We start from the raw sequence: 12298 nt of genomic DNA, 5'->3' as shown, positions 1-12298 counted from the left end.
CTGGATAGTGTGCTATATAAGTATCCATTATTATTATTATTATTATTATAAGTCCCACTGATTCCACGATGACCAGAGTTCTGTTGAAACAGTCTCACCTCTCTCCTGCAGTTATCCAGAATACATTGATAGCAGGATGATGGCAATAATGGGTATTTATAATACGCTGTACCTCCCCAGCACAGGGGCACAGAACAATAACAATCAAAAAGGGGGGAAAAGGTGGTTACAAAAGTGACCTTTTTTTTTCTTTTTTCTTTTTTACACTAGGCACCATAATTTAAGAAAAAAAAAAATTAAGACACTTCAAAGCATGATAACTGAAATGTATCAGTGAAGTAGTTTAGCATTCACACACACACACACACACACACATACGCGCACACACACACACACACATCACACACACACACACACACACACACATCACACGCCAATACAATACCTAGACATCCATGAAAACAGGCAGTGAACAGATAAATGTATTGAGGCCAGATCATTACTGAGATGTCATTTTTCCAGGTAAAAGGACAAAGGTAAGAAAGAAAAAAAAAGGCACGCTGTCCTTGTAATTTCTTTTGTGATGAATGGATTCAAAGAACACATGACAGATACAATGGCCGAGTGGTTAAAGCATTACACTTTCATTATGAGGGTCCTGGGTTTGAATCTCAGTAACGGCGCTTGGTGAGTAAAGGGTGGAGATTTTTCTGATCTCCCAGGTCAACATATGTGCAGACCTGCTTGTGCCTGAATCCCCTTCGTATGTATACGCAAGCAGATGATCAAATACTCACATCAAAGATCCTGTAATCCATGTCAGTGTTCGGTGGGTTATGGAAACAAGAACATACCCAGCATGCACGACCCCGAACACGGAGTATGGCAGGCCTACATGGCGGGGTAACAACTTGTCACACACGTAAAAGCCCGCTTGTGTTCACACTAGTGATGTGGGAGTTGCAGCCCACGAACGAAGAAGAACAAAGAAGAAGAAGAAAGAACACTTGAGTCAGCAGCAGAAGACAACAATGAATGGGAGGGAACATAGTGCTCACGAGATCAGAAAAGTGAGTGGATATGCCAGAAAAAGTATCCAGACACATGTAAGAAATTTTGTAATCAATTCTCTAAGCGATAGGGAGGCAGTGGAGTTTATCCAGCAGGTTTTTTTGTTTTTGTTTTGTTTTGTTTGTTTATTGCTTCTTTTTTTTAAGACTTGAAGACAAGGTCAGCTGCAGCGTTTTGAACTCTGTGAAGTTTAGCAATCAAAAGTTGGAAAATGCCAGCCACAAGTGAGTTAAATAACTGATTTTGAGTTACTCATGGTGTGCGCTTTGACAGAGCTTAGTCACTTATTGGTTCATTGAGTTTGTTGTCAAACATGATGCCCATCGATACAGAGAAAGGAATATTGTACTGACCAGTGGCGTACAGAGTATGGGGAATTTTTAGATTTCTGAGACCCCACCCTCCGCCTCCCCCCAAAAAAGAAAACCAACAATGTTATATGTCAGTAAGGCACACACAAAAATAATGTCCAAAAGTTCAAAGAATGCCAAAACCGCATAGTTAACAACCTTACAATTGTCGTGAACTCCCTGTTTATGAACGTAAGAATACCTAATTATCAAGTCCAGAAATGGACAAAAAAAATATTCAAGGCTTTCCAGAACATATACACAAAAAAAAGTAGGTAGATGGAACAGCTTGGCAGAAACAAAGAGCGATAGAAGAGAGGAAATCTGGTGCCCAGGATTTCAGGAAGCTGGGGTGACACTGTTTATGCTGAAAGATCTCACAGCATTCCACCCCCTACCCTCCCACCCCCACCTCCACCCCCTACGGTGCGAGTGGACAGACAGCAGCCTGATATTAAACCTGCCACCATTGCACAACGCAGCATCCTTTCTCTTCACTTACACTGCATTATCAGTATGCCGGCGCATGTATGATAGTCGTGTTCGACAATGACCGTCAAAACAGCAGAGGAGGTAACTGCTGTCCTGACCATCTGGGCGAGAATTTGATTATAGTGGAGAGTGTCTTGCACAAGTTGCATACGGCCAAGAGGGTTTTAGGACGGTCGGTGTTGGGATGGTTCCCAAAGGCCAACTAACCTGCAGCACTAAGAGCCTCATATATACACTTTAAAAAGACACATTTCACAGTTCTTAGCACATATATACACCTTATAAAGATACCTTCACTGTTCGCCGGCTTCCATTCAAAAGTTTTCTTCATCAACTTCACACCAACAGGTAAACAACCCAGTAAAACTGTAACAAATCTCAGCCTACAGCAGACTACACACCCAAACTTTCTGGCCGACACTAGACTACACAGACCAAGTTTCTAAGATCACCAGAACATAAATAAACAAAACAAAACAAACAAACAAAACTTGGACCAGGTGTATGGAAGTTCCAAGTGGCACTTGCCATGGAATGCTACAAAAACAAAGCAAAACAACAAACATAATACCTGCAGGGCAGGACTTCTCCGGACTAAATCATTTTAAAAATCAAAAATCAATCACTGGTATTTTCTAAAAGACCGAACGGAAGTTAAACAAAAAACAGGCGCGTGAAACCGAAATAAACAGGAACAGTAACTTTCATTCCCAAGTAAGACAAAGGCAGATAGTTTCAGTTTCAGTTTCTCAAGGAGGCGTCACTGCGTTCGAACAAATCCATATACGCTACACCACATCTGCCAAGCAGATGCCTGATCAGCAGCGTAACCCAACGCGCTTAGTCAGGCCTTGAGAAAAAAAAAGTAAATAAATAGATACATACATAAAAAACAATTACTAATAATAATATGTATAAGGCGCAAAAACTTGATGAAGTCAACTATAAGCGTACAAAACAAAAATAAAACAAAAAACTACTACTAATAATAATAATAATATAATATAATAAATAAATAAATAATATAATAATAATAAATAAATAAATAAAATAATAAATAAATAAGACAACAAGGGGAGATAACATTCATCAGTCCAACCCACTGCTGCTTTACCATCCATGCCATCAGCGTATAAAAGGACATTGAAAGGTACGTCGTGCACGGCAGCCCAGTGGTTAAGCACTGGACTTTCAATGTAAGAGGGTTCAGGGTTCGAATCCCAGTCAAGTCACCAGGTGGGTTAATTAAGAGTGACGATTTTTTCAATCTCACAGACCACCAGATGTGGAAAGCCACTTGTGTCTGAACCCCTTTCATGTGTATGTACGCATGCAGAAGATCAAATATGCACATGATCTGGAGTGTGTGGAGTGATGGCTTAGAGGTAACGCGTCCGCCTAGGAAGCGAGAGAATCTGAGCGCGCTGGTTCGAATCACGGCTCAGCCGCCGATATTTTCTCCCTCTCCACTAGACCTTGAGTGGTGGTCTGGACGCTAGTCATTCGGATGAGACGATAAACCGAGGTCCCGTGTGCAGCATGCACTTAGCGCACGTAAAAGAACCCACGGCAACAAAAGGGTTGCTCCTGGCAAAAATCTGTAGAAAAACCCACTGCGATAGGAAAAACAAATAAAATTGCATGCAGGAAAAAATACACAAAAAAATGGGTGGCGCTGTAGTGTAGCGACGCGCTCTCCTTGGGGAGAGCAGCCCGAATTTCACACAGAGAAATCTGTTGTGATAAAAAGAAATACAAATACAAATACAAATGAAAGATTCCAGATTCCATAATCCATGTCGACGTTATGTGAGTTATGGAAACAAAAATATACATATGATTATCAGCACACCCATAAAAATAGCATGATTGCCTGCATGGTATGGTAAAAATAAAATAAAATAAATAAATAAATAAATAAAAGGTCTCACACGTAAAATTCCATGCGTACAAATGAGTAAACACACTGTGGTGAAGCGGTGAGTGCTGTAGACTGACGACTGGGGAGGACGCCGCGCGGTTCCAACCCCATCAGAGCTGCGCTATTAATTCAGCCCATGACCAGCTCCTCCCCAGCGCTGAGTGTGCAGCTGTGAGCTCACTACAGAAAGACTGAGGACCGCACAGTCAAGCCGGGGTCATCCACTTCCTGGATGTGGTCTTTGGGGAGTGTTGCACAGGTTTCCTGACCATCACTGCAGGTGTCTGTATGTGTCAAGGCACTGGTTGACGCCAGAATATATCGCAAGAGTAGTACAGCCCTGTCCTGTCGAGTAGTCCCCACGTCTGAATGGCCGACCCCCACCACGTAGAGACATCATCATCACCCCCATCATCATTCATCATCACTGCTCCAAGATATATATAGAAAACAAGATGTCCCTGATGCTGGGGCACACACACACAAAAATAAATAAATAAATAAATAAAGAGCATAGATAGATGGGGGAACCCGGTTACAGCACTAGTGGATCAGATTATCCTTCACAATGACTAGTGGATTATCCTCCACAATGACTAGTGGATTATCCTCCACAATAACTAGCGGATCAGATTATCCTCCACAATGACTAGTGGATTATCCTCCTCCACAATGACTAGCGGATCAGATTATCCTCCACAATGACTAGCAGATTCTCCTCCACAACAAGGACTAACGGATCAGATTCTCCACAACAAGGACTAGCGGATTCTCCGCCACAATGACCACATCCGCCACTAAGGTGAGGCTGCAGCCCGCGATGGCCACGCCCAGAGACCAGCCCATCTCGAACCCTTCGTCGACGTACCGCAAGGTGAAGACACAGAAGCCAGCTACCATGGACATCACTGCACACACACACACACACACACACACACACACACACACACACACACACAAACAGAAACGGGAGGGTGGGTATAAGTCATCAGTGTGTTTTGTTGTAGTGGGCATTTTGTGTACACAACGACACCCATATCACCAGCTGTAGCAAATGACATCATCATCATCATCACCAGCGCATATCATCATCATCATCATCATCATCATCATCATCACCAGCACATATCATCATCATCATCATCAAACAAAATTCAACACCAGCACTTATCATCATCATCACACGACATTCATAATCAGCACATATCATCATCATCATCATCACCAGCACATATCATCATCATCATCATCATCATCATCACCAGCACATATCATCATCATCATCATCAAACAAAATTCAACACCAGCACTTATCATCATCATCACACGACATTCATAATCAGCACATATCATCATCATCATCATCATCACATGACAGACATCACCAGCACATATCATCATCATCATCATCACATGACAGACATCACCAGCACGTTTCATCATCACCACACATCAATCACCAGCACATAACATCATCATCATCATCATCATCATCACATGACAGTCATCACCAGCATATATCATCATCATATGACAGTTATCATCAGCACATATCATCATCATATGACAGTTATCATCAGCACATATCCTCATCACCATCACACAGCATTCATCATCCACACATGACTATCATCCCCATCATCATCCATCACACGACTCTCATTATCATCCTCACACAATTTTCACCACCAGAACGTGACTGTCAGAGGCAGCACACCTGACAAGAATCCCCAAGAACGGTGTGCATTGGAGGGATGTTGCCGTGGCTCTACGCCCCCCCTCACCCCCCCCCCCCCCCCCCCCCACACACACACACCCTTCCCTCCCCTCCCAAACAGTTGTTGAGTTTAGTGACCTGTTGGTGTACACCCTTAAGGTCATTGACGTTCAACGCTCAGGCGCTGGCTTGGAGAGGGTGCTGTTGTTTGAGGGAGTGGAATCCTAGCTGTCTGTCCAGATGGGAGGTCATTCTGGCGTTCCTAGGGGGAAGTCCTGGCTGGCTGTTCTTCTGGCGTTCCAGGGGAGAAGTTATTGTTTAAGTAGAGTGGTGATGTCCTGGTTGTTCTTCTGGCGTTCCAAGGGGGAAGTCCTGGCTGTCTGAAGAGTGGTGATGACCTGGTTGTTCTCCTGGCGTTCCAAGGGGGAAGTCCTTGTATGAGTACAGGCATGACACCCTGGCTGTTCTGGCATTTCTGGCTGGAAGACATTGTTCCTGTTGAGGGAAGAGATCCTGCTTCCCTCTCCCACCCACTCCCACTCCCCACCCCGACACCAGGAATTCAAAACTGGAAGTGAGTTAGCGAATCAAGAGAGAAAAGGGAGGCAATGCTGACCTGCCCCCAGACTGAAGAGGAGAAAGAAGACGACAGTTTCCCGGCGATGACAGGCCTTGACACAGCCGAAGAGGAGCAGCAGCACGTAGGACAGCACCAGGCCCGCGAGGCCCACACACTCCAGACCCTGGGCTGTTCTGTGGAACCCTGACGGTTCAGAGGCAAGGGTGATTGAAGTGCGCGCGCGCGAGCGCACGCATACACACACACACACACACACTGACACACACACACACACACTGACACACGCTCACACACACACACACACACACACACACACACACACACACACACATACACACACACACACACACTGACACACGCTCACACACATACACACGCACACACACACACACACACACTCACACACACACACTCACACACGCTTACACACGCACACGCACACACACACACACACACAAACACACACACACACTGAAACACGCTTACACACACATACTGACACACACACACACACTGACACACGCTCACACACATACACACGCACGCACGCACGCACACACACACACACACACACACACACACACACTGACACACGCTTACACACACTGACACACGCTTACACACACACACACTGACACATGCTCACACACACACACACACACACACACATGCACGCACACACACACATACTCCCCCCCTGCCCCCCCCCCCCCACACACACACGCATGCACGCACACATACATACTCACACCCACACCCACACCCACACTCACACACACACACACTGACACACGCTTACACACACACTGACACACGCTCTCACATACACACACACACACACATGCACGCACACACACACACTCACCCCCCCCCCACCCACACACACACACACACACGCATGCACGCACACATACATATTCACACCCACACCCACACCCACCCCCCACCCACCCCCACACACATGGTCAACCAAGACAATGTGAATACTACAAAGACTCATTTTGTTTACACTTGCTACTCAGACAACAATTTCCATACAACTGTGATTTCAAGACAGCTCTCAATGCCTCTCTTGAATACAAAGCCTCATTTTGCCTACACTTGCCAGTCAGGCAACTCAACTATTTCTATACAATTGTTAATTCAAGACTCTTCTCTGTCTCTGTCTGTCTGTCTCTCTCGCCTTGCCAGGCTTACACTGAGAGCACAAGGACTGAATGCTAACACACGATGGCTCAATACAGACACGGGAACTTCATCTCCTTTTCCAGAGAAAGTTGAGGCAGCCCAGATATATATATCATTTCCTGTTCAACTGCAAAGAATTCAAAGAAGTGCGGAAGACTGTTCTCTGTTAAATACAACTGTCACCAGTCACTAAACGATCTGTTCAGCATACCGAGGGCAGAAAATGAGGATAATTTCTTCTCACTCGTAAAATATGTCTCAAAGGCAGTAAATGTACGGTGACACCATAACCATAGCTCCAAATACTCAATAATCAATTAGGAATTCTCGAGGGTTCTATGAGAGAGAAAAAAAAAGTAAAGGTAGCATTTGGATGTTCACTTATAATTATGATACGTGTCTTTGGTGCATAATAAAAGAGTGATAGAGAGCTTGGTCCAATCCCACAGAGTCTATTGAGCTAGGTCCAACCCCACAAAGTCTATTTATAAGTGTGTGGTGGGGTTATATCCTACGAGCTGGGCATAAAATTACAGAATTTTTTTTTTAATGAAATTTCATAATATCATCCATGAAATGTTCCAACAATCAATCAAGATAAATCAGAAATAAGATTTTTTCCTTCATTCCATTTTCTGCCGAAAATCAAGTAAGGACCTGCACTCTACATACAATCAGTTGCCGTAAGTTCCGATTCATAGACAGTGTGTAGGCTTAGTGGATTGATCAGACAAATACCCCCGAAAACAGAGTATGGCTGCCTACATGACCGGGTAAAAAGGGTCATAAATGTAAAAGGCCACTCATGTACATGTATATGAGTGAGCATGGAGGTAGCTTCCCCAGAACAATACGTGACTGGAACAACCTGCCTGAAACAGCTATAGCAGCAGACACCTTGGACACCTTTAAGTCTAGGGTGCCCCCCAGTCAGTAGTTAATTAGATAATAGATCCCCTAACCCCCCCCCCCCCCGCCCCCCTCCTCCTCCCCACCCCCTCTCTTACCCCAATACTTTTGGGGGTTTTTAAATTTATTTTTGTGGCCCTGCTGTCTAAGATCAGCAAGGGACCGGCTAGCTCGGAAGGGCGAAAAGTGAAGTGATAGTAGCCTGCCGGAGAACCCACTTAGAGTAGGACTAGGTTTTCATCCTCACTAATAGGTCTGTCGCTTTCTGTAGCTTGTTTTTCTTTCATCGCAACCCAACAAAAACGGCGTAAAAATCAAATTGATGATTGTGGCCGTCAGCACAGTGAAAGTGAAAGCAGCCCATGAAGAAGAGAGAAGGGCAAAGGCTGACACGTCCTACCCATATAGGTACCTGATCAATCAGGAATTCTGGCAATGAATGAGTTCACATCCGGAAGGGAGGGGACGGGGTGGGGGAGGTCCCTACCTAACCTACCCACGTACAATACGTACGTGACAGTGTCCAGGATGAACGTGCAATAAAAATTGTGCAATCTCCGTGTCTTTCGATATACTGATAATTACTGTGTAATGATAAAGTTATCATTATCTTTCTTAATTAATGTGCAATATAATAATGCAATGTTAGCCTTGGTGTATTTCAATATGTTTATAGTAATGGTTAATTTCAACATTTTAATCAAGTGAATATATCTTCTTCTTCTTCTTTTTTTATATGCAATAGTTTTTATATGAACGTCTTGTATGTTATTGATTCTTTTTAATTAAGTCATGTTCATGATTTTGTGTTGAGCCGTATAAGTGTCTACGTATGTTTTGCCGCACCTGATGTAATTTCTCTTAATGAGATAATTAAGTTGTTCTTTTCTTATCCTACGTACCTGGCAGAGAGGGGAGGTGGTAGGGGTGGCTGGTGCAACCTGAGGGTGGGCATTCCCTGTGTCTCCACAGCCCCCGGGCCAGGGAAACCATGTGGCGGTGCTCGGAGGACCACACCACTGTCTCCACCCACCAGTCCGTGGAGAAGCCCACCACGAACAGCACGGCCCCCAGCGTCAGGCAGGCCAGCGTCAGTCGGGTACCTGTGGTCACCCACCCGCCCGGGAACCACCCGCCTGCCTGCCACACTGACGGCATGGCGGCAGCTGTTCGGCCACTTTCACTTTCACTTTCTCAAGGTGGTGTCACTGCGTTTGGTCAAATCCATGCATGGCAGCTGTAAGGCCAGTTTCACTTTTACTTTCACTTTCTCAAGGACGCGTCACTGCGTTTGGTCAAATCCATGCACGGTAGCTATAAGGCCAGTTTCACTTTTACTTTCACTTTCTCAAGGACGCGTCACTGTGTTTGGTCAAATCCATGCATGGTAGCTATAAGGCCAGTTTCACTTTCTCAAAGACACGTCACACTGCGTTTGGTCAGATCTATGCATGGCAGCTGTTCGGCCACTTTCACTTTCTCAAGGTGGTGTCAAAGCGTTTGGTCAAATCCATGCATGGCAGCTGTCAGGCCAGTTTCACTTTCACTTCCACTTTCTCAAGCACGAGTCACTGCGTTTAGTCAAATACGTGCATGGCAGCTGAATGGCCACTTTCACTTTCTCAAGGACACGTCACTGCATTTAGTCAAATACGTGCATGGCAGCTGTATGGCCACTTTCACTTTCTCAAGGACACGTCACTGCATTTAGTCAAATACGTGCATGGCAGCTGTATGGCCACTTTCACTTTCTCAAGGACACGTCACTGCATTTAGTCAAATACAAGCATGGCAGCTGTATGGCCACTTCCACTTTCTCAAGGACACATCACTGCATTTAGTCAAATACGTGCATGGCAGCTGTATGGCCACTTTCACTTTCTCAAGGACACATCACTGCGTTTAGTCAAATACGTGCATGGCAGCTGTATGGCCACTTTCACTTTCTCAAGGACACATCACTGCATTTAGTCAAATACGAGCATGGCAGCTGTATGGCCACTTTCACTTTCACTTTCTAAAGGACACGTCACTGCGTTTGGTCAGATCTGTGCATGGCAGCTGTACAGCCAGTTTCACTTTCCACTTTCACTTTCTCAAGGTGGTGTCAATGCGTATGGTCAAATCCATGTATCGGGCAACTGAAAAGCCACTTTCACTTTCAAAAGGGTGTGTCACTGCATTTGGTCAAATCTATGCGTGGCAGCTGTACAGCCGTTTTCACTTTCACAAGAATGCATCACTGTGTTTGGTCAAATCCATATATGCAACACCACTGACATCTGCTAGGCAGATGCCTGACGAGCAGCATAATCCGGCCTGAGTGCAGCATGCACATATATTTTAGCTATCAGAAATGATTTCTTGAACAGAATTTTGCCAGAAGACCGGCAACACTTTTGTTGTCATGAGTTCTTTTTCAGTGTGCTGAGTTCATGCTGGATACGGGACCTCCGGGTTTATCGTTGCATCGGAATGACTACACACTCAGTTTATTTTTGTTTTGTTTGTTTGTTTGTTTTTGTTTGTTGTTGTTGTTGTTGTTGTGTGTGTGTGTGTGTGTGTGTGTGTGTGTGTTTAGTCAAACATGGGAGAAATGTCGAGACCTGGAATCGAACCCAGACCCTCACAGACTCTGAACTGACAGATATGCGTCTTCACCACTCTGCCACCTCTCTCCCTGCTCTAAAAGATGCACGGCCGGTCAGCCAACAAGGCACCCACCCAGCCACCCAGGCGGACCACACTTCACACAGTGCATGCCAACTCTTACCATCCTGTGACCTGAATACCGGTAGTTCAGACCGCCGCCACCCAGCCGTTTTCAGTTTCACTTTTGACACGAGTCACTCAACTGGGGCACAGATCCTTTGATTTTAAATGAACTGAAGGAGATCCAACTCAACGGGAATGAAGTTATGAAGGTCTCTTACGTGTTCCGCGTGAAGGAAAAGATTAGATCCGCGGAGCAGCCAAAAATACCAGTGGTGTGTACGGTGCTTGGTAAACGCACATAAAACAGGTCTTGTGGTGTGAGGGCGCGATTGCTTCAGCAGCAGACGATCGACGCTCCAAACCCAAACATGTGTGTGTGTGTGTGTGTGTGCTTACCGCGTCGCATGTGCCAAAAACACATGCACGTGCAAAGAACGAAGCTGGCTGTGTGGCGGAGTACTGGCTTGACTGACAGAGAATAATTTATCCAGCAACCAGTGTTTGCCTTCCCAACTGAAGGTCAAAGTCTGCGGGGGAGGAAACGGGGCTGTGGAAAGTGGGGAAGGGGGGATGGCGGGGGTGGGGTGGGGGGGAGATGGAAACTAGAGACAGACAGACAGACAGCACAGCACACACACACACACACACACACACACACACACACACACACCATGCATAAGGAAGGAACAGGCCGAATCCAGTGTTACGTGCTGTTCACTATAATGGTTAGCCTGATTTGACGCGGAAGGAGGGAGTGCACGCGGTGTTATCTTCACTTTTAGGTTTTAGCCAAGTTTTTACTTCTACTTTTTATTTTTTTTTATTTATTTTTACTGTTTTAAACGTACACATATTCATATGCGCGCGCGCGCGTGTATGTGTGTGTGTGTGTGTGTCTTGTGCCGGTGGAGTGGGTGTGGGTTTGTGGGTTGCAGTTGGAGCTGGAGGATTCGTGCGTGCTGATGTACTGGTATTTGTGTGTTTTTAGTACGCATACTTCATTGTATATTTCATATATTGTGGAGGCATCGATGTGGGCACAGGTCTTACACTTGGCCTCGCCACACGCCGGGCTACATCCTGGGCCCCGGGGGGAGGGGTTACCTGTTTGGTGGCTGATTCTGGTCCTCACAAGCGGCGCAAGTCACGGAGGTTCTTCTCTCTCTGGAACGCTATCAGGGGGGGTGGGGGGGGTGGGGGGGGGGGGGGGGGGGGGTCTGTGAAAAACCTGTCCCAGGTCCGGGTCATTCTGGATGTGGGAAATTTGCCTGTAGGTTTTGGTGCTGGCTTCCCTGTGGCTGAAAAGCTTGATTTATATTTCTACCTTTTTTTTTTCTTTTCTATACTAACTCCCA

The 12298-nt window shown here is 45.5% G+C and overlaps 2 protein-coding genes across 3 annotated transcripts in view; both read right to left on the bottom strand.

Annotated features, from left to right (window-relative positions):
• The window catches only part of LOC143295832 (DNA-directed RNA polymerase III subunit RPC6-like), a 40167-nt gene extending 37362 nt beyond the window's left edge, over positions 1–2805 (bottom strand). Inside the window, exon 1 of the mRNA XM_076607476.1 lies at positions 2485–2805. The gene's annotated coding sequence lies outside the window, so the exon portion shown is untranslated. The remainder of the gene's footprint in view (positions 1–2484) is intronic.
• Positions 2806–2999: 194 nt separating this feature from the next.
• Positions 3000–11274, bottom strand: LOC143296079 (uncharacterized). Of its 2 annotated transcripts, XM_076607835.1 has the most exons (4): positions 11002–11274; positions 9131–10679; positions 6168–6314; positions 3000–4742 (listed from the first exon to the last, which is right to left on the bottom strand). In XM_076607835.1, the coding sequence occupies exons 2-4, from the start codon at positions 9384–9386 to the stop codon at positions 4567–4569; spliced, it is 579 nt and encodes a 192-aa protein (XP_076463950.1). In that variant the 5' UTR covers positions 9387–10679; positions 11002–11274; the 3' UTR covers positions 3000–4566. The 2 variants fall into 2 exon arrangements, with proteins under 2 accessions (XP_076463950.1, XP_076463951.1); XM_076607836.1 differs by lacking the exon at positions 11002–11274 and having other exon boundaries at positions 9131–10740.
• Between the last annotated feature and the right edge of the window lie 1024 nt (positions 11275–12298).

This window comes from Babylonia areolata, chromosome 21 (assembly GCF_041734735.1).
Source record: "Babylonia areolata isolate BAREFJ2019XMU chromosome 21, ASM4173473v1, whole genome shotgun sequence".
NCBI lineage: Eukaryota > Metazoa > Mollusca > Gastropoda > Neogastropoda > Buccinidae > Babylonia > Babylonia areolata.
The sequence above is the reverse complement of the archived record's forward strand: the minus strand, read 5'-3'. Positions and strand labels throughout refer to the sequence as shown.

Coding starts and splice junctions, on each gene's coding strand:
- LOC143296079 (XM_076607835.1), bottom strand. CDS start 9,386: ATGCCGTCAGTGTGGCAGGCAGGCGGGTGGTTCCCGGGCGGGTGGGTG. Junction 6,315..9,130: donor CCACCTCCCCTCTCTGCCAG/GTACGTAGGATA, acceptor CTGAACCGTCAG/GGTTCCACAGAACAGCCCAG. Junction 4,743..6,167: donor CCTCTTCAGTCTGGGGGCAG/GTCAGCATTGCC, acceptor GTGTGTGTGCAG/TGATGTCCATGGTAGCTGGC.